The sequence below is a fragment of the Nipponia nippon genome, unplaced genomic scaffold (genome assembly GCF_047370975.1).
Source record: "Nipponia nippon isolate SJK-2023a ecotype South Korea unplaced genomic scaffold, ASM4737097v1 scaffold_12, whole genome shotgun sequence".
Classification (NCBI taxonomy): domain Eukaryota; kingdom Metazoa; phylum Chordata; class Aves; order Pelecaniformes; family Threskiornithidae; genus Nipponia; species Nipponia nippon.
The window spans coordinates 16,015,256-16,039,735 of NW_028262313.1; the positions used below are offsets into that span (position 1 = coordinate 16,015,256).

The 24,480-nt window shown below is 42.6% G+C and overlaps 2 protein-coding genes across 2 annotated transcripts; both read left to right on the forward strand.

Annotated features, from left to right (window-relative positions):
• Positions 1 to 399: 399 nt before the first annotated feature.
• Positions 400 to 1,268, forward strand: LOC148056724 (adhesion G protein-coupled receptor G4-like). Its single transcript, XM_087748893.1, has 2 exons — positions 400 to 754; positions 1,237 to 1,268. The coding sequence occupies exons 1-2, from the start codon at positions 400 to 402 to the stop codon at positions 1,266 to 1,268; spliced, it is 387 nt and encodes a 128-aa protein (XP_087605019.1).
• Positions 1,269 to 11,780: 10,512 nt separating this feature from the next.
• ADGRG4 (adhesion G protein-coupled receptor G4) lies at positions 11,781 to 23,687 on the forward strand. The gene is made up of 12 exons (XM_087748894.1): positions 11,781 to 11,877; positions 12,386 to 12,504; positions 13,568 to 13,778; positions 16,191 to 16,356; positions 16,478 to 16,627; positions 17,476 to 17,598; positions 19,333 to 19,378; positions 20,252 to 20,355; positions 21,753 to 21,874; positions 22,669 to 22,937; positions 23,206 to 23,285; positions 23,631 to 23,687. Exons 2-12 carry the CDS (start codon positions 12,432 to 12,434, stop codon positions 23,685 to 23,687), a joined length of 1,401 nt encoding a protein of 466 aa, XP_087605020.1. The 5' UTR covers positions 11,781 to 11,877; positions 12,386 to 12,431.
• Positions 23,688 to 24,480: the final 793 nt, after the last annotated feature.

Here is a 24,480-nt window from a genome sequence, read left to right on the forward strand (position 1 = left end):
GAAACAGAAGAAACTTCCCATTTTTTTAATTACCATTCAGGGATGTACCCGAACAAGGTCATATTGCAGCTTTTTCTTTGGAAGTGACACTTTATTTCCCTTCTTTACCCTCTTTCCTAATGCCGTTTGCTTACAGAAACACGTTATCTGCATGGAGAAAGACTGGATTTACTGGGAAGGAATGATAAATATGTGTCTCTGGTCAACTTCAGCATCCCTCAGCTATGTCAGTTCACGGTGTGCATTTACCTAAACCGGACTGCCAATGTCAGCCCTTGGGCAGCATTTTCCTATGACGCTAACAACACCTCCACTGACATAAATGACATAGAGCTTGGACTCTCTGGAGAAAACAAGCAGTTGAGACTGTATCTTTTTGGCACCAGACGAGACATTGTGATGGATCAAGCCCTTTTTGTGTGGTATAGCGTGTGCTGCTTGTGGGACAGCAGGAAACAACTGCTGGAGGTCTACTGCAATGGTAATCTCGTGCACACCGAAACCATTGGCAGCGCTGAATGCCTGAAACCCAACGGTAGCCTGGTGCTGGGTCACCTGCACAAAAGAAAGGATGGCTTTATTGTGCGGGTAAGCAACAGCTTCATCGGCAGCTTGTACTACTTCCAGATGTGGGACCGTGTGATGGGTCAGGAAGAGCTGCTGGACTGCGCCATGGGCAATACCGTCAGCTGGAAGGAAGAGTACTGGAACTTCAGCAGCATTCTTCCCGTTGCGGACCGTCACCTGCACTGTGGTGAGTCTGCAATATTCTCTCTTCTTGGGGCTTGTGTGTTGCTGGGGATCACACACAGAGAGCAGGGAACCCTCCACTGCTCAGGACAACGGGATTGTCTAATAGCCTCTGAGTCACTGCTGCCGCGATTGAGACCAGGGGTGGACAGAGCTGTAGCCATGCATACGCCGTTGCCTACTCACCCCACACAGGCTCTTCTTGAAGCAGATACGGAGGCTGTGGAAGAGGGAAAGCTGGCAGGGGCAGGGTCTGCCACTGAAATCTCCTGGAGGCTGCTGGCAGGTGGCATCTTTTAGATGAACCTTCTAGTGGTTCATCCTTCTGCTGCGGCACCAACCTGCTACTCAGCTGGCCTAGCACTGAGCGAGGTAGGTTGGACACAGAAATTTTCTTCCAATATTTGTAACAATATTTAACTAGAGCCATTACTTAGACGATAGTAATCACTTTTTCATAAGACTCCTGTCTGTTGTGTGCCCTAGGTGGATGTTGCTTCATTGAGAAGCACTCTTAGCAGTGTTTTGGGTTATCTCATCATTCAATCCTGATGTCTGTATGTACTACACGGTATTTAAACTACACAGTATTAAAACAGAGGACTGAGATTGACTAATTGACTGATTGACTGATTAATTTACGTAAAACTAATGACATGCCATGATATTTAGGTGCTCCACAATAATAGTGAATGCATCTTTACTAATCATCTGTAAGCTGATGGCTTCCAAGTAATTGGTCATTTTTGGTGTCCAGTTTGAGAATTCAAGAAGCGTCCCATCAGACAGCACGTCTCCGCCAAGTGCAGCACCCGCTGACTTCACCGCAGCTCCCACTCCACTTTCGCATCTCCTGCTCCAGGTTCCACGGAACCAGGGCCCAAGGCAACGAGAAGAGCATCAGGAAATCACCGACTGCTGCTGAAACCTGTGCTCAGAGGGATTTCCCCCACCTCCCTCGTCACACACCCCCTCGCTCTGCACCAAAGAACGCAGGCACTAATAACAATTACTGTAAATTACAACCTTCCCATCTGTCTCTTGGCTCCCTGCCCCACTGCCTTTATCCAGGCGGTCCTCTGTCTGCACTGCCTGTTGCCGGAGCTATTTCCCCTCTTGTGTCCCTGACCGGGGGGGGACACGATCTGATGAGGAGGGAGGAGGAAGGCTCAGTTTCCCTTTTCCAATTAAAACCTTTGCCCTTGGGCCCATGCACTCTGTGGGAAAGGTGTGTGCTTGGCTTGGCAAGGAGTCGTGAGAAGCTTAGTCATGTTTGCTGATGAAAAGTTTAGCACCTAAAATCAAAGCCTGCGCTCAGTATTCCTGGACTTTGATTTTTCAGAAACAATAACCTGCATGAATTTGAGGAGCTTTTTAGTGAGACAAAGCATGTTAGAGAGAGGCTTTCAATGGTCAAAGCATTTTTTCCCTCTAAAGCAGTCCCCAAGAACCAGGTGCTTTCCTCTAGTTAGGCTTCTCCAGTGCAGCCTGAATTGGACATTCGGTCTGGAAAATGTTGGCCCAAACATTCAAAGGCTGTCAGCAAGGAGATCAGCAATATATCAGCAAGGAGAAACAGCAGCATGTCTCACACGTGATGAACTACACCAACAGGCACCGAGGCTACTCTTGCCTGTGGTGCCATGAACCGCTGGATCCACGAACTGCTGGACCCACATTGTGTTCCAGGCCGGGAGAAGGGTTATAGGAGTCTGACATTTTCCCAAGAGCAATAACTAAGATGACTGTTGTGAAGCCCTAGTTATAGAGATGTTCATAAAACGTAATCGTGTTTGAGAATCTGTCATGTGTCAGATCTTGGCAAGACCTTTGCTTCCACTATAAATCTACTCTTTACTTTAATTACCTGAAATTCATGAGCTAGCTACTGCCCAGAGACATACTGACGATACACTAGGTAGGGATAACAGTGAGTGGTGTAAATACATCCTGAGATTTATGTCCTGCCTGTCAGATAGGGGAAGCTGCACTTGGCTGTAGTTCATATGGATTGTCCATATGGGATCATATATATTGAGTCCGCGTGAGTATGTCTGGAGCATGCGTACAAGAAATAGTTGTGCCCGAGTGTTGCTATGTAATGAAACGTCATGGGGAAGTGCCGTTTCAATGCTAATGTCATGACTTAAATTGTTACTTACACCCTATAAGAATTACTAGCTGCAAGGTTTGCTTCTCGTGTTTATATATGTTGTTTATAGGGCTGTGCATTGCTTAGTCCACCTTGACAGTAGACAGTTTATGCAATCGTGCTGGGAAGTTGGGCAACCTGCTTTGTTTTGGAAATCCTACGTTACTTTTGGAAAGCCAGGGCTCATTTAGGCACAGCGAGTGAAACTTCTCACACGAATGTAGCAGGGAGCAGCCTTAAGAAGGTGCGCTGACTTTTTATAAGTGATATAATTATCACAGCAATTGCACTGGCTTTGCTTGATAGCAGTAGTAAAGTTATTGTTCTGCTTTTTTCCCGGAGTTCTTGAAGATGATCCTTTCCTTTTCCAGCTCAGCTGGGCCTTTGCTAAAAGTGTAGCAGTAAAAGTGTGTGTTCTCATCCTCTCACTGACTCACAGTCTTCATCTCTTCCTCCCCCTACCTCACCCACACACTGATTTCTGATTTTCTTCTTAATTTTAAATAATCTGGGAGAGGGAAGAATATACAATATCTGAAAATGTCTGCTAATAATATAGAAATATATTTATTACAGTTCTCTTATTGGTTGGTCTAACTTTGGCTGCTCTTCTATTGGAAACCATACATATTTACAGGCTGCCAAATAAGCCATTTATTAAATTACCAAATCAAAATCCATGACTAGGACTTTAAAAATGTCAGTGGTACAGTATTTTTCTAGCTTCAGATCTCATCTGTCATCACTCCTTAGCCTTCATTTCGTGAATGGAGTTACATGCATGTTAATTAAAGCAAATGAAGTTACAGGATGCAGGTGGCTAGTCCCACACCTGCCTGCTGGTAATGATCCTTGACATGTGAGAATAAACAGATTTTTTTTTCTTCAGGTGATAATGAGCAAGAGAAAGAAATAAATTAGAATCTGTGAAGTTGTAATTATGCTTCATTTGTCAGGAGATAAAAACAGCATTGTGAGTTACGTATTCCTGATTAGAATGGGTTTGGGTTTTGTTCGACCATTTCTCTATATTTTTTTTTTCCCTAGCAGATTTTTCTGATTCATCCTGGCTGACACTGGGTGATATCATACATCACCCCTGAGGCAATGTTTTTTGAAATATTGCACTGATAACAACAGAGTAGGGCCTGTAATCACCCAGCTATATGCACATTCCTCTTATCTGGAGAGGATCTACAGCACTGCAACAGCCAGGAGGACAAGTTAAACCCTAGGTGTACAAACAGTTTGGTTTATGGCCTGATAAATCATAGCCTAATATCATGTCTGTATTTCTGTAAGGAAAGAAAAAAGAATTTATTCCAGTGACAGGGCATGTCTGCACAGCATTGGCCCTTCTGCGTTCTCATCACACTTTCTCTATGACAGCAGTTCTTAAAAAGAGTAAAAAAGTAAAAGAGTAAAAGATTAAAAAAGAGTAAAAAACTTCTTAAAAAGTTCTTAACAAGACAGTAACTTTCTATCAGCTTCAAACCAGGGACTAATTATTTGTAGCATCACACTGGGGCTCCCAGGACCCATCACACCGCAGGAAGGCATACAGGTTTCCGCTAGACATTTAAGCTGTGGGACTGAAGTCACTGGGAATGCTGGAATATCTGCCTCTCCGCAGCACTGGGGGTCAGGCTCTCCGGGTTTTGCTCCTTGTATTCTCACAGTAGTATGTGTTGTGAGGATGGAGGGGGCTCGGTGCACACGGGTAATGGAGGAAAAAGCACATCCCCTTCGTTTCAAGTCTTTCTGTTTTCTTTAGAGGAGTTGTTTTCCTTTGCCTCTAGGGTTTTGCTTTTAATTTAGTAGATGCTTCTGGCTTCTTGTTTTCTGCATATTCATGTGTATGTCAAACGGAACTAGTGGCTATTGGGAGGAGGTCTGTGTATTGAATATCTAGGTCTGTCTTGCAGCTAGATGATCTAAGCCTGCGGATCTTTTCCAAATAAAGAATCAGCAAATACCCAGTATGTCAGGTCATGTTTCTGACCTACTGCAGGCAACGGATTTGAAATGGCAATGTGGCAGCTTGCTCCTGGACTTGCTAGCATTTTAGTGGAAGAATAAAGCAGAGTAACTTAGTCCTCTTTTTTTCCAACAGTTTAGTACAATCTCAGAAGCAAGAGGCCTGAGTAAAGAGGAGAGATATCCAAATGAAAATCTAAGATTCATCAAGCATCGTGGGAAAAGCAGGCTTGCTATTTTTACAGTTTTCTGTACACCCTGGGAGCAGCAGGGACTGTGCTGCAAAGAGCACTGCTCTGCAAAGGCAGGCTGCTGGGCAGTTTGATCTCTGGAACAGCCTCTGCATCTTTCCTGCTCCCCATCCCACGGCCTCCCGGTGTGGAGGGGCCTCCTGGCTCAGCTCTCCGCCAGCTCTGAGCGTGCTGCCTCTGCTGATGATACCACAGGGGCTGAAACCGCTGTTTCCTAGATCATGAGGTGACACCAAAACACAGACTGGCACCTCCGAGGAGCATTTGGAGGCTGAAGGTCTGAGCGGAAAACTGAAGGGTCTGAGCGTAGTCTGCAAGAGACAGCCTTGGAGAGACAACTCAGAGCTGGACTTCCAATAGCTTTATTGTCCTCTTGGTAACGAAGTTGGAACTCCGAAATTGGTCCGGTTTGACTTTGTGCTGAGTGCACAGCCTGTGGCTTAATGCAAAGGGTAAAATCGCTTGTTTGTCTAGGAAGCAGAAGCTTGTATACTGTAGCGTGCCTGTTCAGAAGGAGCTTTTGACTTCAGCTGTCCTTTCAACTTCACAAAATAATTTCAAGCTATTTAGGATAAAAATAGGAGGCTTCAAGTTATTAACAGCCCCTGTTTCTGTTACTGTCCATGGATGTATTGCCATTGATTTGAACGGGTCAGAGATGGGCTGTTATATTTTAAGCACGGGTGATTCTCCTTACCTTGAAAACAACCTTTTATGAAGCATGGCCTTATCCTACTTATTTCCGACCACACTCCTTATTCATAGACGTTTGGCTTTGTATTCATACGTTAAGTTTATTTCTCTTAGTCAGAGCTAGAATGTCAAGTCTCTGACAGCCATGTGAGTGAAGAAAAAAACCACAAATTACCAGCATAACAAGGAAACGGTACCTCTAGAGCAAAATGTTGTGATCCTGCTTTTCTTTCATCACCGAGGCCTGTAATGTTATATGGTGATTCGGTTCACTGCAATTTTCTGTACTACATCTGACAAACATCACCCGTTTTGTTCCTGTCTGCCTGGTGATGTGGCAGATATTGCATGTGAAATGCAAAAACTGTATCTGGTTTGACAAGGTGATTCACTTCACGGAAAATTAGCTACAAACAAATTCTCGGAATTCTTTACTTTGAAAACAACAGGCAGGATGGCCGGCATCTATAATGGGAAGCCTTATGCCACGTTGTCATTAAACCAGAGACGATGAATATCAATGTTCATCTCACATGCATTACTGCATGGTAACCCGTTAGTGTTCAGTGTTTGACAAATGCCTTTTCCTGAAGGCTGGCACAGGTTACACGAGCAAGAAGGGAAAAGAGAGATAACTGCTCTTCAACACAAGCAATGAAAAAAGATGTTGTGTAAACTCTGGTCTTCCTTGTGATCTAAACTCTGCTTTCTCCCTTGTTACGCTGTAGTTACCTCTGGAGAAATAAAGAAAAAACCCCACGCGCAGGTGTATTTTCCCCCTTTGCCTTCACCCTGCAGAGGTCTGTGGAACAACAGCAGCTCTGTTACGATGACCTTCGCTGAAGGACTCGCACCTCTCCATCACCTGGACTACGCTCCTCCTTACACTTTGGCCACTGTGGATTCTTAGGCCTTTTATTGTTCTTTTCAGCAGGCTCGAGTGAAGCGTCGTCAGCAAGGGCTCCTACGCTGCCTCCGTTACCTCCGACCAGTAGTACCAACAGTACCATTCCACGTAAGTGCTAAACGAGGCCGTTATAAATGCTGATGTGATCATCGCTGACACTGACTGACACCATACACGTGACAATTTAAGACTCAGTCACATGTTTAAGCTGTTGCTGCTTAGCAAGGTGGTGTATGTCAGCAGATCCTCCTCTCTCTTCCTCTGCATTCTTAGCAGGCAGCAAAAGCCAAGTTAGTGCACCCGCAAGTACGAACCACAACTTGTTTGTTAAGCTGTGATAACATGACCATGTGTTTGGGCCCTTAGGCTCTTTAATAAAATTTCTAGCAATGCAGGAGTAATCTAGACTTGGACACTTGGAGTCTGGGATTTCCCAAAGAGCCTCGTTGATGGTGGGAATGGGAAACACAACCGCGGTTCAACAGAGGGGTGAGGAGATGGGAAGGGGTGCAGGCACCTTCTGTGCAAACTACAGGATGCATCTCACTCACGTTCTCCTCTTACAGTCAGCTTCTTTAACGTTGACATGAACTTCTCTCTTTTCTACAAAACTGAGAGAGCTCCTGATTATTATGATGCAAGGAAGCTTCTTGAAAACTGGGTGAGTGGCTTGCTTTTCTCATTCTCGTGTATTTCTAGCAAGTATCAGATGATGGGGACAGCTGGTACAGAATGCAAACCGATGGGACAACAGAGAAATGAGTATCCATGTAACAGTATTGTGGCGTTTCAGAATCATGTTATCCAACGCATTTTTAACAGGATAAAATTAAATTCTGAAGGAAGGGAAAAGTGTTGACATTTTGCAAAAATTTTTAGCCATTTTCATCGGGATTTAGAATTTTGATGACAATTCTAAATTTATAAGCAGGTCTAGATAAAGTATTGATAAATCAAGTTATTAAGAATATTATTGTTTTCTTTCCAGTTTAGTATCATATTTACTGGAGAAGAATTTGTTGTGACAAACTTTAAAGTCAGGTAAGCCTCTGGCTGTGTAGTGGTGTCACCTTGACCCTCTGTACTCCGAGCGAAATTGCAGCCCGATTCCCAATACCCATTTCACAACTGACCAGTCCCCCGACAAGGGTGTAAACCAAACCCCCAGATCTGTACCACTGCAATCGTGTGGAACACCCACATTTTGTTTACCGGGCTCATTCACCTGAAAATATATATCCTGCCTAATGCAAGGCAAGTAGCTGCTGCCAAACTGAGACCTCCTCTTTGGCCATATCTATCGGTTCACGACGAAGATGAGACCTTGCTGCCTCTGCAGTGTGTGAGCAATGAGTCAGGTGGGTTGATGTATCTGGTATGCCATCCTGGCAATTCAAAAAGTACAGAAATTGGTCCTTGCAGGAGATGGAAAGTAGGGCAGAGCGCTGGTACCTGCAGGGTTCATTCACGTTAGTACTGCTGAAGCCGTTTCAGCGATTGCATGCAAGTGTGAAGGAGTTTAGGGGTCGCATCCATCCGCAGAGTGAGGGTCACAGAGCCCTGAGGGCAGGCTAGTTTGTGTAAGTAGGTACACACTGGCTCTTGCATGGCAGTGTCTAATGAAAGGATATTATATTTCCAAAACCCTGCTCAGAAACAGTGGTTTGTCGCACAAGACACCTCTATTTCACACCTTTTAGCCCAATCCAGCTGTATTCATATCTGAACTGTGAGCAGCTGAGAGGGATATTTAGCAATTCATAAAAGTATCACTTGTACAGACGTGGAGTTTTATCATTTTATGCGTATTTCGACTTCTTACTTTCTTCTCTGACTTCCACCGTTACTGCTTGCTTTACAGACGACAATACTGTAACACACCGCACTGTTTACGCAGGGTGAATCCAATTCAGAAAATCGTAAAAGAAGGGTGGGTCCCATTCTGGAAGAAGCAGTTTTTGTCAGGGTGCATATCTGTTACAGGACTTGGTCTTGGTGATTTATATAGACACACCTATGCTGAATTCAGGATGATTTCTCTGCTGCAAGGTCTGGCTCATGGTGGTCGCAAGATATTTTTTTTAGGTGTAGCAGAATGGGGCATGTTATATTTATATGCTTACTCTGAAATAATTATTCTATTCTCTTTTGCTTGCAGGGGTAATTACCCACAAAGCAGTGTCTGTAAGAGGGCTCATGTATGTAATTTTTTCTGATTTACAAAATTTACTTTTTCTTATCTCTGCATAGAGGATATAGTAGTTGCATGGTCTAGATGCTGATACTATTGTGTTTTGTTGAAATTATTACATATTGACCTTCAGTCTGGTAGATGCACCCCATGTAAACAGATGGGCTGGAGAGCCACTGTGTCTCAATAGATATTGATATGTTCTGTGCAGACAAAGGAATGCTGGAGGTGCCCAGCACTAACCTGCAAACATTCTACTTTGCAATAGCCTTCTGGTGAGCACACCCATTGAACAGCATTAGATATAGATCTGCCCTGCTGCCTGCATGAGGCAGCATCAACGCACTAGGAGGTTCTGGTTTATCCCCACGTACCTCTAGAAGCACTGTGAAACAAAGGCCGCTCTAGAGAGTTGGGTCCCAATAACGTTCAAAGCAATAGGCTCTATTTTAATGAGCACACTGAGTTTCTGCTGTTTGCTTTCCTTAAAATCCAACTTGCGCCAGTTGATTCTAACCAGCTGCTAAATTTTTGTATCCTTCTATGCGAACTGAAGATGAAGGTAAAGCAGATGTCACAAAGGTAAGATCCGTGGTTATGAACTGGGTTTCCATAGTTCATACTAATTTCATTTTTAGGGTGAGGAGGAATTATACCCCTCCCCCTCGGCTGTTCTAGTTTCAGAGTAACTGTGGAACCTTTAGTTGTATAAAACAGAAAAGCACACGTGGAGTCAGAACCACAGTAATGCATCCTTGAGTATCCAAGGTTCCCCTCTCACACCCCATATCTTGGGAGGCTCAAAGTGCTTCCGTGGCAAGCCGGGAGGTTTGTGCTGCACCATAAGAGCTGGCTGTGAGCAGTATCCTTCACTGGGGCCAGAACAGTGAGCGGACTGTGCCCGAGAAGGCTGCCAGGATGAATCCTGCACCTCTTCTGCAGGAAATCCTAATTGCCTTCTGACAGGCCAGAGGAGGCAGGGGAGCTGGGTTCCCATCACCTTCAAGGGACTGCAAATGGTTTACAAAGGCCACGTTGCATGGGGAACAACTGTGCAGAGACAGGAGTGAGTTGGAAACCCTTGAAACATCCCAGTCCTAAGGAAATCTCACTCATTAACCCTCAGCTAAATTCGAGGTCCATTGAGGTGATCTGCCCACAACTGACAGCTGGCTTCTTGCTTCTTTCTGCCATGTCTGAAGCCACTCAAAGAGAGATACAGTCTTTCCAAACCTCCTAAAGTCAGCAAACATAGTTACCCAGAAGAATAGCTGTCTTGAGGAGAAAAAGCTGGAATCCAGTGGAGATACTGGAAGCACTTAGTTAAATCTCAGTTTTCCAGGGAGCCTTGGATCCTGCCACCTCTGTTTGGACACAGGGGCACAGGGGTACTCAGGCACCTCATCGTTTTATGACTGGCTCACTCCAAGCTTCAAAACATGATTGAAAAATGCTTATTTGTGACAGAGATGTTCCTTTGCCAAGATAATGTGATTAGGAAACCTTGTGAGGTATTTACCCTGAAACTATGAATAGATTCTTGTACCTGTGTTCCCAGTAATTTGTACTTTAGAAAGCATTTCCAGCGATAAGGTTCTAGTGTACATAAGAAGTGGCATTTGGTGACATTTACCATAGGACTGCACTTATGGTGACGAAAATACATACATAGATTATCCAATTCAATATAATTTTCTGGGTTACTCCTTAATTTTATAGCCACTTATAACTGTGAAATGTTACTGATATGGTAGCCTTGTTTATGTGTTATATTTGTAGCTACACCTGTAAGGCCATTATAAAGGCCACATCACTTGAAATACCAGAAGTGCTGAGTCTTAAGATCAAACAGCTGTTGAATGACACTTACGAAGAGGGACCATTATCCTTATACGTGACACCTGAAGATGTGGCTGTCAAGCCAATAGGTAATACTTCATTAAAACCTCATTGGAAATCACATGCTTTGTAATTCTGGCTACAAGTGTTTTATCAAATTTAAATTTTGTGGAGAGGTTAGGCTAGAAAACATCCTTACAAGTAGCTGACTGACCTCATCTGATGCACAGGCTGTAGAACATCGTGCAATGACAGCAAGATCAAAAACTTGGGTTCGAGACAAACGGAGGTAAGCTAAAACTTGAATCCTGGTGCCAAGGCAGGTCTGAGCACCTTTGCAATGAAGGGAAGGTCAGGCTGATGCAGCTCCAAACCCAGGAGCTCCGGAGCCAAACACTGAAACCAAACCCATTGCAGACATTGTCTTAATGAAGGTGCGTATTGGATCACATCTCAAATTGCAAATAATCTCTTTGTTGGTTTGGTTAAAATTGCTATTGCTCCTTAAAAGACAGGAGTAAGCCAGAGATAAGAGCTAACAGACTGTACCTGGAATTCAGAAACACATTTTATACCAAAGACCTACAAAAGATCAGCTGCAGATAATAAAACTACAAGCCTGGAGGAAAGACATTGATGGGATAACGAGGGGCAGTGTGAAAGCACCTTCAGATAGATTAGAGAAGCCTGCAGGATGTACTGTCATCAAATACGGTTTGTGATGCTGGGAAAGTAACACCTTACCCGAGAACTGACCTTGTCAAACAAAAGAGAAGAAGGTCATAGAAGAACAGGTGAAATATTCAAGCAAAATGTTTTCTTGCAGCCAATAAACTTGTAAAATACTCCTATCCAGTCTGCGAATTACAGCTCAGTCCCATCAGGAAAGGAGGTCCAGAGAACAGCTGGCTCTCTGGGGGTCAGGGGGATCTTCTTTTTGACTATTAAATCTTTTTAAGGAGCTTTTATGTATTTCTTCCTCAGCACTAATGGATTGTCCAGAAAGCTTTTCACACACAACCTACAAGGGGAATTATTCCTGGCCACTAACAAGCCCAGCTACCAAAGCAGAGGTCAGCTGCAGGAAAAACCCTTTGCAGGCTGCTCGAAGGAGTTGGTGAGCGATGAGATCCTCTCATTTTGGTTCTTGCATGGGAAACAGGAGGGAGCGCAGGCTTTGCGTGATGGGAAACCAGAGGGTAGTCTGTCATGGCCCACAGCAGTGCCGTGCCGAGGAAGATGCAGAGTATACAGGGCCAGTCCAGCATGGGCTGCGGGGAAAGGGAGCGTTGCATCATTTCCATCACCTGCAGCAAGTGCAAGCCAGCAGGGTAGGAAGCTGACTTTCTGCTTGTGAAGGGAGGGGAAACAGATGCACCGTAACATTTTGTGCCATCCATTCATGGCTCTCTGCCCTCCAATACCTCCAGATGCATGTCTAATTGCTCTGGCATTTGGGCTCTGCTCCCACTTTGCTAATTGAGTGCTAAGTCAGAACTGACTTGCAAGTCAGTTTTCAAAATTGGGGCAATTAATTACGTTCTTAGCTACTTAAATGGGAAATATGAGGAACATCAGTTATAGATTTTTTTCTTGTAACAATGTACACTCTTTTCATTTTTCAGTGCAATTAATATTGAACTTGAGCAAGCTTTCTGGAAGAAACCAAATATGACTGAATGTAAATTACTGGAAGAACTTCCAAATAATATTTTAGACCTCCACAATATCACGATAACAGAAGGTAAGGCACCAGATACTTCAATGACACAGTGAATCAAAGTAAAAATAGTTATACTCAGATAACGCTTATGTTGGTATCTGAAGAACTGAAGCGATAAGGTTGTTTTATGTGCATCCTACTCACCTGGTCATCTTAGAGTGTTTTTAATGTAGATGAATTTTGCAGGTGTTTCAAAATTCTCTAGCTAGCACTTTGAAGACTTGTCTCAAACCCTACACTTAGACTTAGAACTAAGTAAATAACCAATGAACAATGTGACAGGTTTTGCCTGTCTATGCTCTTCTGTTACAACATCAAAGTAGCTCATCGTATTTCATACAAAGAAGCACAAATCAGTGTAGGGAACGGAAAAGTTTGTGCTGTAATTCATGTAAGCTATGAGCTGACCTTTACCACCTGATTATATCTTTTTCAAGCTACGCCAAACAGTGCAACTTGTTTGAATTGTGAACAAAGACAATACCATAGCTTATCCACCTACTCAGCAGCGGCATCAAATAATAGACCATTGAAGGATCTCTGCAGTTGCATACAGTCTGTCTGACTCCCAGGGTGTAAAACTCTGCTTCTATAAAAAAAATTACAGAGGGATGATGAGATGATGAATGGCAAATACAACTTTTCAAACTATACCATTCAGAATTTGCTTTTGCTGCTATACCGGTTAAGCAGCATTTGGGGAGAGGGGCGGATCTTGTGTAATTTTGAACTCATGAATGCTTGTAAATGTGACCAAAGTTAAAACTAAATATTATTTACAGATAATCTTTATAATCCAAAAGCAGGTGATAATGTTCTTATGAAAGGTACATTGTTTTCTTCCTTTAAAATACAACCTGAGATATCCAGATTTTGCTTTGAAGTTTTTGCCAGTTTCATTGACGTGCTGAGGGCTTATTGACTTATTCTTAGGACATAATTTTGTAATAGATCAGAAGCATTATGACCATATAGAAAGAGAGAGGAAGCAGACCAACTTCTTGCTTTAACATAGGGATATGTAGCTGTATAGCTAGGCATATAGCTAGGCCACATAAATCACCTGTACTTTCTCTTTTTTCAGACAATGCACAAGATGTTGTACAGCACATTTTATACCTCTTGCCAGATGCAACACTGCATATGGAAGAATTAGAAATCATTGCAAGTAAAATTTCTGATATCGTAAGGCTTGCAGATATGAGCATGACACTTGCAGAGACTATATTGTCTATACTAAACTATATTTTGCTGCAAGAAATAGAAGATCAGAACATCAGAAAAATGACCAATGGGTAAGTAAGATAACTTGCCCAGAAGTGGCTTCCTAAGCTCAAATGGCACTATGGAGTAATTCATTCAGTCTGCTAAAATATCACCACAAGAGTTAGCAATTTCTGTACTTGGATCTTAAACGTGTTTGTGGTTCTTAGCAGTAGAGATTGGTTATTGTGTTGTCAAAGGTGCTTTTACCAGAACCAGTTCTGCAGAAGTCACCGTCACAGAGCTGTTCTCTACGGGCATCTCAGCCTGGAGGCAGATCAGGGAGACTGCCTGCCTGCCATCTCGACTCAGAGGGGAGCTTTGCAGCTCAGCAGTGAGGTCTGTTGGCAGGTCAGCCTGGAGACACGGGTCTGTTCCACCAGCACACCAGACTGGAGTGCTGTACCTGTGCTGATGAAGATTTTTCAAGCACAGGTATTCAATGTTAGACTTCAAAATCTACATTTAGGATCCTCTGTTCATTATGTGATTCTCACACATGCTAAAATCGAGGCTGCTAGATAACTTTAAAAACATCTCTCTCCTTTGAGATCTTAAAGGTAACTCAGCTACCTGTTTTGAAATGTCTGGCTTCTGTTGCTGAGCAGAGCGCTGTTCAGAAAACTACTGCCAGCCTTTACAAAGGCAAATGCAAGTACATAGTTACCCATTTCTGATTTGGGCAAGACAGCTTGCCCACTTCTCACTGCACAGCCTCAGGATCCAAATAGGAAAGATTATTCTACTTTGCACTGGCCGATCCAGCACTAACCAACAGTGTAAGAGATGCAGTATTCATCACATTAAAAAGTCTTTCAGCATCTCTCATTTTAAAGACTATGTTTATCTGCAATTTTCTGTTTCACTTAATGTAAAACAATATTTTAATAAGAAATACAAGAAATATTAAACTAAGAAATAATAAAAGCAAGAAAAGTGAACTTTCCACTTAAGTTCCAGGTGGGGCATAGACTACGCAATGGCCCAGCTGTTTGCACTGGACAACTATGCATTGCCTTTTCAAACTCAGGAGTCTTCAAGGAGGAGTAGCCAAAAATAGCTTGGAAAATCTGCCAGAGAGAAAGCATTGAGTAGCATCATGATCCTTTTGGCTGTGTGCTCTCTCTTCAAAGTCTACCGCACTGCAGTGTGTGGAGTGGGGGCTGTGATAGCTGCCACCACTCAACACCTCTGCCTTCTCAAATAGGCTGTAGGGTTTTTTAAGTGAAATATCTATTACTTTCAATTCTCCTCCTGTGAAATGTAAGGTTTTGGGGACAGGGATGATATTCCAATAGGCCCTGGATTCCTGATCCTTAATGGAGATAGAGTTGGCATGTACAAGTTGTAATAACAATGTCTTTACAATTTTTGTGGACAGGAGAATCTTAGGTATTTTAATTTTTGCATAAATCAGACCTCAAAAGAGCATGACCACTGTGATACCTGCCAAGTGCTGGCATGATATCCTCACAAGAGCTATTATGCTCCTTCTTTCAGGCCTCAGTAGAAAGTTTGGATCCCAGATATTTTGAGGCAGTTGAACTCCAGACTTTCAGCCACAGCTGCCATAGAGCTGCAAAGGATCCCACGGGGGTCCTTGTGCGTCTGGGACCAACAATGCATGAAGACAACCCCAGACCATAGAAGGATAGGAAGGTTCTCCTTCAGTCTGTCAGCGCCAGCTGTCATACACATTTTCAGTAGAGTATTAGCCCTCCTTGCATACTGCTGAATAGCCTTAAGGGAGGCCAAACAAGACATGGAGCTGTCTCTGACTCTTAATACCCATGAGCATTAAACAACCCTAATTTCCTGCTTCCTTTGGATTCCACCCTCTTCTCTCTACATAGGAAAAAAAACCCAACACTGGCAGCAGGGCCCAGAAAGTCTGTGAAATCTCTTCTTCAGAGATGTTCAAAGCTTTACTGGACAAGATCCTGAGCAAGCTGACCTACCTTTAAAGTATGCACTGCCTGGGGGAAGTGGGGAGTTGAATGACAGAGCTCCACAGCTCCCTTGCAGAATAAATTATTCTGGCTCCAACATTTTACCTGAGGGTACGGTTAGATGATTGCAAATAATCAAATTAGCAGGTTTTATAAGTTACTGTCTTCCAGATGAAAGGGAGTATTTGACTGGGTGTGATTTTTGACTCAGGTCTTCCAAGAACCACCTCATGTTGCCCCTGCAGGAGGGTATCTTCCACCTGCCAGGGTTTTGGCTTACTCAAACATTCTTGCCATCACCTGACCCTGTGCCATCTACCCCAAAATGGACCCATTCTGCTCTAGTGATTGCTCCTTGTGATCATAAATCAGAGCAGTTTTTAGCTGATTGTTTCCTGACTGCATATTACGAAGCCAGGAGAACGTTTCAAGAGATCTATCTTTTTTGTGTGTGGTTTTTTTTTTTTTTTCCTCTTGCTGTTGCTCTTGGTAAAGTATCCTGAAGACAACTGAGGAGATCGGCTATAAGGTGACTTACACAGAAAGACATACGTCGGTCATGACCACTTCCTTGGCTTTGTTGGTGATGCGTCCAGATCCCAGCGTATTTGAAGGACTGGCCTTTGGCGTTACCTCCTACGACAGAGGGGTGGGCCTCAAGGTGAGAGCAAAGTATCACCTCAGGGACCACTGATTAAACCAGACAATCCTGCTGCTATTTTGTACCGTTGTGTAGTTGACCTGAGGAAGGCAGCTCTGAGCATGTCATCTCTCTCCTGCAGATCAATGTTCAAGAAAACCCTTTCAAAAAGGCCTTGGCCTCGGTGTTTTTGCCAAAATCACTGAAGAAATTCCTAGGGATCGAGCACGCTGACCCAGACAAGCATTCGAAGATCCAGTTTAAGTTTTTTGGCACTATTTCACTCTTTGCGGTAACTACGACTCCTAACAAATGCTAACACGGCAGTCATCGGTTCAGCTGTTCTTAGCGTGTACAAAAGCAAAATCCCAATAGTGTCATCTGTTCTGGGCACATTCAGCATCAGACTGATGGAGCACGAAGAAATGTGCAGGGAAAATGCACCCAGGCAGCAAAGCCTTCGCTGTAGCAATGATGCTCCAAGAGGTGTCCGTAGATCTCAGACTTTATGTTCAGTTTCTGTAGATGATGTTATTCCAATTCTGCTCTTCTGTAGGAAAATAACATACTCTAATCTCCCTCTGATAGTAAGCTCTTGCTTAAGGAACATGCATAGTACATGACAAATATCAGGAAAATAACTTCAAGATTTATGTTTCCATTGAAATAATAGCAGCACTGCTATGCAGCGTTTAGGACTATTCTAGTATTTGCTGTTTTCCTAACGCGGGGGGGTGGGTGAGTGTAATTAAAAAGGGAGACATTTCTTTAGGTATGATGGAGCATACAGTGTGCTGAGCAATGCTTTTCACATAGAAGAAGCATTCACAATTGTGTCTACTGTCTAATGAGCTTAATGATGTACAACTGGATGTTTTGATGCACTGAAATGATTATGCAGCTTTCTCAATCCAGCTGATGCATCTGAAACTCCGTTCTGCTTCAGCTGATGTGGAGACTGTCCCTGAATTTGCAGCTAACTACATTTTCTAATGAAGTAGCAAGTAGCTAAATTACATCAGGCATGGTGTTTAGCTGATCACCTTTTCTGAGAAATAAATACAATTTAAAAAAATGGAAGCAGGGAAGAGCTTGGATTTTTTTGTTGTTGTTTTGCATGTGTGTATTTTTCCACTGCAGGATGACAGTTTAACGAAGGAGAGGTTGAATACTTATGTCGTGAGTGCCAGCATTGAAAACGCATCAATTCAGAACCTTAACGAGCCTGTGACTATTACTCTTCAGCACATAGACCAAAATACGGTAGGATGCGTTCGTTTCATCAGAGACATGGTGAAGTACAGCCTATTTCACTTAGCCTTACAATAAACTGGCAACAGGACAAATAAGCTTAAAACATTTTGCTGCCTGACCTCTCCATGATATATCAACCAAAACATTGACAGACCACACAGATCTCAATGTTTAATTCCTGCAGGTTAGTAAAGCTGCTGTCTCCACGCTAAATCCATGCTTAGCAGCAAGGGACGTTTTCATTGTTTCCTTGTTTTGATCTGGACAATTTTTTTCAAGGAATAGTTTATTTGCTAAAAAATGGCAGGTTTAGGATTTGACTGAAATGATTTGTAGCTCCTCTGAATTCAGCAAATTGTTCTAGTCACAAAAATAGGTAAATTTCAAAAAAAATCAAAACATTGCGTAGATGTTTTCAAAATTAATTTGCTTTGTTATGTTTCAAAATGATGTTTCAAAACTAAAATCGATCTTAAATTTTTTTGAAATGGGCATGGGTCAAACTTATTGACTGAGTTCCACCTTAGCATTTTTGAGTTGCCAATGTTTATGGTCCAGTCTCCACACGAATATATTGCAAACCCAGGGCAGAACAAAATTATTGAATAAGATGAATTTGATTACAGTGCAAGTTAATGAGAGCTTGAAAATGCTGCTTTTATGGCAATATGCTCTTTCCACTCCATTCTAGCAAATAATATCCACCCAGAAATTTTATCTAGATATCCCCTTTCTTCCGTCATTTTCACTCCACCAGGCCATCTGGCACCTCTCAGATTTTTTTTCCTCGACCTTTTAAAAGTATCCTAATTAAATATTTAATGCGATATCATCCAAACCTACATCTTTGGCTGTCTGCCTAATTATATTTGACAGTCTACAGATCACACAGGAGCTTATCTGTTAGGGCGGCTTCCTGTAAACTCTGTGCTTTATTAAACTTTATTAGTAATAAAAGAAAATGAATCTGTGCCTTGGGAAAGTTTGCTGCAGCATTATGAGTAATAAACTAGAACATCCCCAAGAGAAAACATTGCACTGAATACCCATTTAAATCTGTTCAGCTGTTTGCAATATGCAGGCAAGCTTTATTTTCTCCTAGGTGTCTTCCCTGCCTGGTTTCAGAGAGAGAGAGGAAAAACTGAAATTCTAAAATATATGTTTTCTTGTGTGGACAGGGGTTTTTTTTATTATTGTATAAAATCTCAGGTTGTTATTCTAGGTCTTAGTCATAACTTCTGAATTTCACCAGTAATGCGGTATGACATCTCAGATACCACATGAAGCCAATGAGATTAGACATAGGAATTGAGCTAAGCTGGACAATTTGTCAGATTTTCTGCTGTCCTTAAAAGACTACATGATACAGAAAGACCGGTAAAACTGGGAAAATCACTGACTCCCAGGACTTCCCTTGGTAAAGGGGAAGGTGAAAATTGGGACCCTCTGCTGGTTTTCAGTGCCATGGATGAGATGGCCGATATCCCAGCTGGTTCCCAATGACCGAGTGTCCACCTGCCCCTGAACTGCTGGCATCTCCAGTGACCTACAGACCCTATGCAGCACCACCATGCAAATCATCGCAGAGATCGGTGGGCTTTCTGGCCGAGCAGTAGAGAGGAAATCAAATCAAACTGCCTTAGTTATAAACCCTGATTACAGGCAAGATGCACCGTCTGCAACTGCAGGCGGTGTACAGATGTACTGAATAAATGTCACAGCCTCCTTTTTCTCTGCTTTCAGGGTAATGCAGCAGTGCACTGCGTCTTTTGGGACTTTCAGAAGAACAGTAAGTGTTATTTACAGGGCTGCCAAGCTTGCTCTGTCACCAGCCTCGCAGAGCCTTTGGCTCCTTGACATTGCAGCTTGAAGGTTTGAGGCCGTCCTCTTGAGTCTGTTGCTGGTTTCCACTGACGTTGATACCTCAGTAATCAGTGCTACTACTAGGGGATACGTGTCTGGCGTTGTACGATGGTGCATCTACACGAATAAGAAGACTTAGTCTAAGAAAAAAGCAGAGATGCAATGAAACCTCAGATGACTTCTCAGTTACTTCAGGGAAGTCAGTGGGGGCTTTGCTGCGGTCAAGTCTTGAATATGGCTCAGGTGATAGTCAACAGACACAGAAAGAGAAGCGTGTATTGGGTTAACTCGGAACACGTGGGAGAGGTTCTTCTCTGCAATTATTGCTGTTAGAATATATATATTTTTTAAATCAGAGGCTTAGCTTCTGAATATGTCATACACGCCACATAAATAGGTTCATAAATTTAATCTTACCAGGGAAGATCTGGCTCTTTCAATGCTACACTCTGCCTAAACAAATCCTCTGCTCTGTAAATATTTCTTGCCTTCTGTGTTTCCACACCCTGCAGCATAATCCAGCCCAGCGCACTTTTCCTTACCTTCTTGCTTTCTCTGTGTGCAGGCACGTAAATGACTTCAAATATTTCTCCTCACCAAAGGCTTTCATCCAAGTTTTGAGGCTTTCAGGCAACTATATAAGATGTGTTCCTGTGTGAAATCTCACTTGTGTGCTGCTAAATGACCCTGCAATCTGTACTAACTTGAGCTCATATTCACACATTCTGAGTGCTGCAGAACTATAAATGACTGAGCATGACTAACTCTGCTTAAAAATCCCTTTTTCTCTATTACACAGATGGACTGGGTGGTTGGAATACATCGGGGTGTGAAGTGGAATATACAGATATGAATTACACAATCTGTTTTTGTAACCATCTTACCCATTTTGGAGTCCTACTGGTAAGTACTCTGTGAATCATCTCCAAAAAAGTCCCCTGGCACTAAACAAAGTCATCGCTAGTTTTGGGGAGAGATGGGAGATTCATATCTATACAGTCTGTTAGATACCTGCAGTTTTGCCAAAATCAGTAATAACAAACAAAACAGTTATAATATTTTTTATGGTGTAAAGTCCTCTAAATGTCACTTGCTTCAAGGCAAATTCATTTTACAGATGTAGTTTGTACTTCTTTGCAATGTAACTTAATCAACGTTAATGTGTTATTTGCTGCATTGGAAATACTGCATTAAATTTATTACCTGCCAGTGGCAACTAATGACATTACGTCTTTCTGGAAGTTTTATCTATGCTCCATCAGAAAGGGAAGTTTAATATAAATATGGGATATGTCATTAACTATCGCGTCTTATTTCTCTGCAATAGAGAGAAAGCCTCCTCTGAAAGCTGAATGTCAAAAAATGAGATGACTGCCTGCGAATGGGCTGCAACAAATGCAAAGTGTTAGGCAAGTTCAAAGCAAACTGAGCAGATTAAAGTTGTCTAATCCCAGTAGGATGCATCCTACAGGATGGGGGAAGGCCATCCCTTTGCCTTCCCATGCTTGCCCAGCTTCCCCTAGAGGTCAGCATTACCCTGCTCCAGGAGAGCCCTCCCTGGCAGTAAAAATGTGACTGCTACAGGGAGGAATTTCGATGCTACAGATTTCAGACAACTTGCTAAAGTTTCCATTCAAGCAAAGAGAATTCAGTCTGATTTTAAGATCACACCTCTTCTGCACTGCCACTTTAGTAATCAGCACAGTTACAAGCACTTAACAGCACCATCGATGGTACCTCAGAGATGTGGGTTACTAGTCTGAGGCTCGAAGTTTCACCAAACAGAAGAGAAACTGTGGCATGGAACAACAAAATCCTCTCAATATTACTCCTGGCAGCAGCTGTGGAGAAGCAGGGCCCAGCCTCCCGGCTGCTTTTTGCTGAGGGATGGTTTCTGGCCGTGGCGGAGCCTCCCACGCTCCAAGACATTTAGCAGGTTTGCACAGATCCCAAGCGTGGCAGCTGCCACTGAAACAAAGTAGAGTTTCTCCTACAAAGTGAGCTCCCAGTGGAATAATTTTGGCAAGATCCCGGAATCCTTGTTGAATTTGTGGTTTCTGAAGTACAGCTTTTCTAGCTTCACAACTTATTACTGGATACTTTAAATACTGTGTATTTTTACTAGTTTGGATGTTCTGTAGGACTATACAATAAGAAACACATGGAGATATTAATGGAAACCCTCCAAAAGTAGCAGTAAGCAGAACAGAAATGGATTTCTTTATCAATGTGAACATGTGGAAAGCAATTTTCTTTATCTGTTACGGCAAACAACTGTAATTCTTTATCTTGTAACATAGGACTTGTCCCGGACAGAGATAGATATCACACATGATCGTATATTAACTCTGATAAGCTATGCAGGATGTGGTGCTTCTTCCCTTTTTTTGGGTATAACACTGGTGACATATCTAGCCCTTGAGTAAGTCTGATCCTTTTTCTTATATCGCTTTTAATATTTTAGCAATAATGAATTTGCAGTAACTATCAGAATGTTTGGTAATATTTGATGCCATGATGCATCGAAGGGAAGACTGAGAGCTGACAGTATAAATATTGCTTTATTTTGATCTGTGACTGTGGTGAAATAAGAGGGATTCAAATACTCATGCTTCAATACAAGCACTGGTCTGAACGGTTCAGCAACTTCTATGTTCCTAAATTTCTGTCATTTCATAAATTTATATATACATATATATTTATATATAGATTTATAATATAGACTGTACATCGGATGATATCAACAGTAAAATACAACAGTGAAATAGGGAAACTTTTCTCTTCTCTTGCTCTTGGTCTTTCTTGCGTTTTGTCCTTTTGGATAGGTTTTGTTTTATACAGTATGTGCCAGTAGCTCCCGGTACAATGGGGCCCTAGATTTAGGTAACTGTGGGTTCTTTCATAATCCAATAATATTGCAATAACAATAATATCTGATGCAGTACTAAAAAGATTATGTTAAGTCTGCTTCTTCTCTACCAACTGTGAAAAACCTAGCAGGTCTCCCTGGATATAGAAGCTCTGCTTTTTCAGGCTGGGAGATCTGCTTCAAAAACACACCAGTAATTTGATATAAAACGCTAAGGTAGACACAACTTACATGACAGAAAGCCAATTTATAATATGCTGAATACCCATTCGTGCTACGTTGCATTAGTGAATGTACCCAGCACAACTCACGCAATGACAACCTTGTGGACTTTCTCCTTCTTTTAGAAAGCTGCGGAGAGACAACCCTTCAAAAATCCTTCTCAATCTTTGTGCCGCGCTGCTGATGCTCAACATGGTCTTTCTCATCAACTCCTGGCTGTCCTCGTTCAACCAGCCGGGTCTCTGTATCACCGTGGCTGTGCTCCTTCACTACTTCTTGCTTGCAGCTTTCACATGGATGTGCCTGGAGTCTGTTCACTTTTACTTGGCTCTTGTCAAAGTTTTCAATGTTTATGTCCCAAAGTACATCCTAAAATGCTGTATTGCTGGCTGGGGTAAGTAAGTGGATTTCTTCTCCACTTCTGTGCTTGTTAACTTCTCTAAGATAGGGGCATATTTGCAGAAGTTAGGACACTGAGCTAGTAGAAATGTGGTGTGCACCCTAAGGATGGATTTCTTCCCCCAGGCAGGTTCAGCTGAAGTTTCTTCTGCCCAGGGAGGCATTAGCAGAAAGTGCTCGTTGCTCCCAGCAGAGAGTCATATGCAAGGAGAGGCGTAAGTGGGCCTAAGAACTGCTTTCCCCACCCCTCCTGCTCTTTACAGGCATGATTTACCACGGTACCCCACGCCAGCGGGTGTGCCTGAGGGAGTACGAGCTGCCCACAGCCTTCACCCCTGCGTTGGTGATGCTCAGAGGGGATTTTGGTCTTCTCCAGGCCTCCTGTCCTCAGCTGCTGTTCTATGCATGCTTCCCCTGTGGGGGGTGGATTTGGCTTTCATTTATAGCTTTCCTGAGGACTTCACTGCTTCACCTTTCCTCCAGGCACTGAGCATCAGGGACTTGTTTGGGAGAAACATAACAAAAATGACCCAAAATGCTGGCTCAGCTGTTAGAAAAGGTGTTATCAGAGGCACTGACCGAGGCAGAATTTGGTCTGTATTTTAAAGGGGTTTTTAGGCTTTTGAATAGTATGCAACGTATCATCATCTCTATCCTTAGATTTAATGTCGCACATAATTGTTCTCAGGGGCAGCCATCCACAAGAGCGTTGTTGGCAGCAGTCACTCTCAACAGAAAAGCCTGAACTGAAAGAAATATGGAAAATGAGTGGAAGGGGAGACTGATAAAACACTGTCTGGAAAATGTCTGTCTCTGTCGGATCTTAATGCAAAATGCTGTGGTCTGCTTATCTTTTGACACTCCGCTTTTTGTAATAATCAGTTGGTTTTATTTTACCAGATTGGATCCCTTCTGGAGATGTTTGAACACTCACAAACATTTTGCAAACACAGATATTTTTATGCCTACTCATCTGTAATTTACATAAATAAGGAGATTAAACGCATTTAATTACACTCATGTCAGAAGGAGCTTTAGGGGTAGAGTTTGATCCCAAGATGTACATGTCTGCTGTAGTTACTCATCAGAGATTATCTGACATCTTTCCATATTCTCCATTTTATCTTTTTTTAATCTAAATATCTCTTTTTCTTTTGCCTTCCGTATTAGGAATACCAGCTGTTGTAATTACTGTTGTGCTCATTATAAATAAAGACTTCTATGGCAATGGATCACATTCTGAGAGCAATCCATTCAGCAATTTGTAAGTGTAATCTCTTAAGCTTTTCGATGGTCACCAGAGTATCTTAAAGACAGAAGAAATAACCAGAGGGCAACAACTTCTCTCTTGCTTTTGTCTTTCCTCCCCCATCTTAACTCTCTCCTTTTAGTGGTTCTGGTTCAGTGGATCATTTTGGATGTATGGCTACTACATGGAGTAACTCTCGTGTCAGTGGACTGGGCTTGAGGACAGGGAGGACTTCTGCCAGTCAACTCCATTTTTACTTTCTGGACAATCTCTTTCTTTACATGACATA

Bases quoted from the DNA above. Each gene is read 5' to 3' on its own strand.
- LOC148056724 (XM_087748893.1), top strand. From the start codon at position 400: ATGGATCAAGCCCTTTTTGTGTGGTATAGCGTGTGCTGCTTGTGGGAC. The intron at 755-1,236 runs GTGAGTCTGCAA...TGTGTGCCCTAG, and splicing joins GGACCGTCACCTGCACTGTG to GTGGATGTTGCTTCATTGAG.
- ADGRG4 (XM_087748894.1), top strand. From the start codon at position 12,432: ATGACTGAATGTAAATTACTGGAAGAACTTCCAAATAATATTTTAGAC. The intron at 12,505-13,567 runs GTAAGGCACCAG...CTCTTTTTTCAG, and splicing joins CAATATCACGATAACAGAAG to ACAATGCACAAGATGTTGTA. The intron at 22,938-23,205 runs GTAAGTAAGTGG...TGCTCTTTACAG, and splicing joins ATGCTGTATTGCTGGCTGGG to GCATGATTTACCACGGTACC.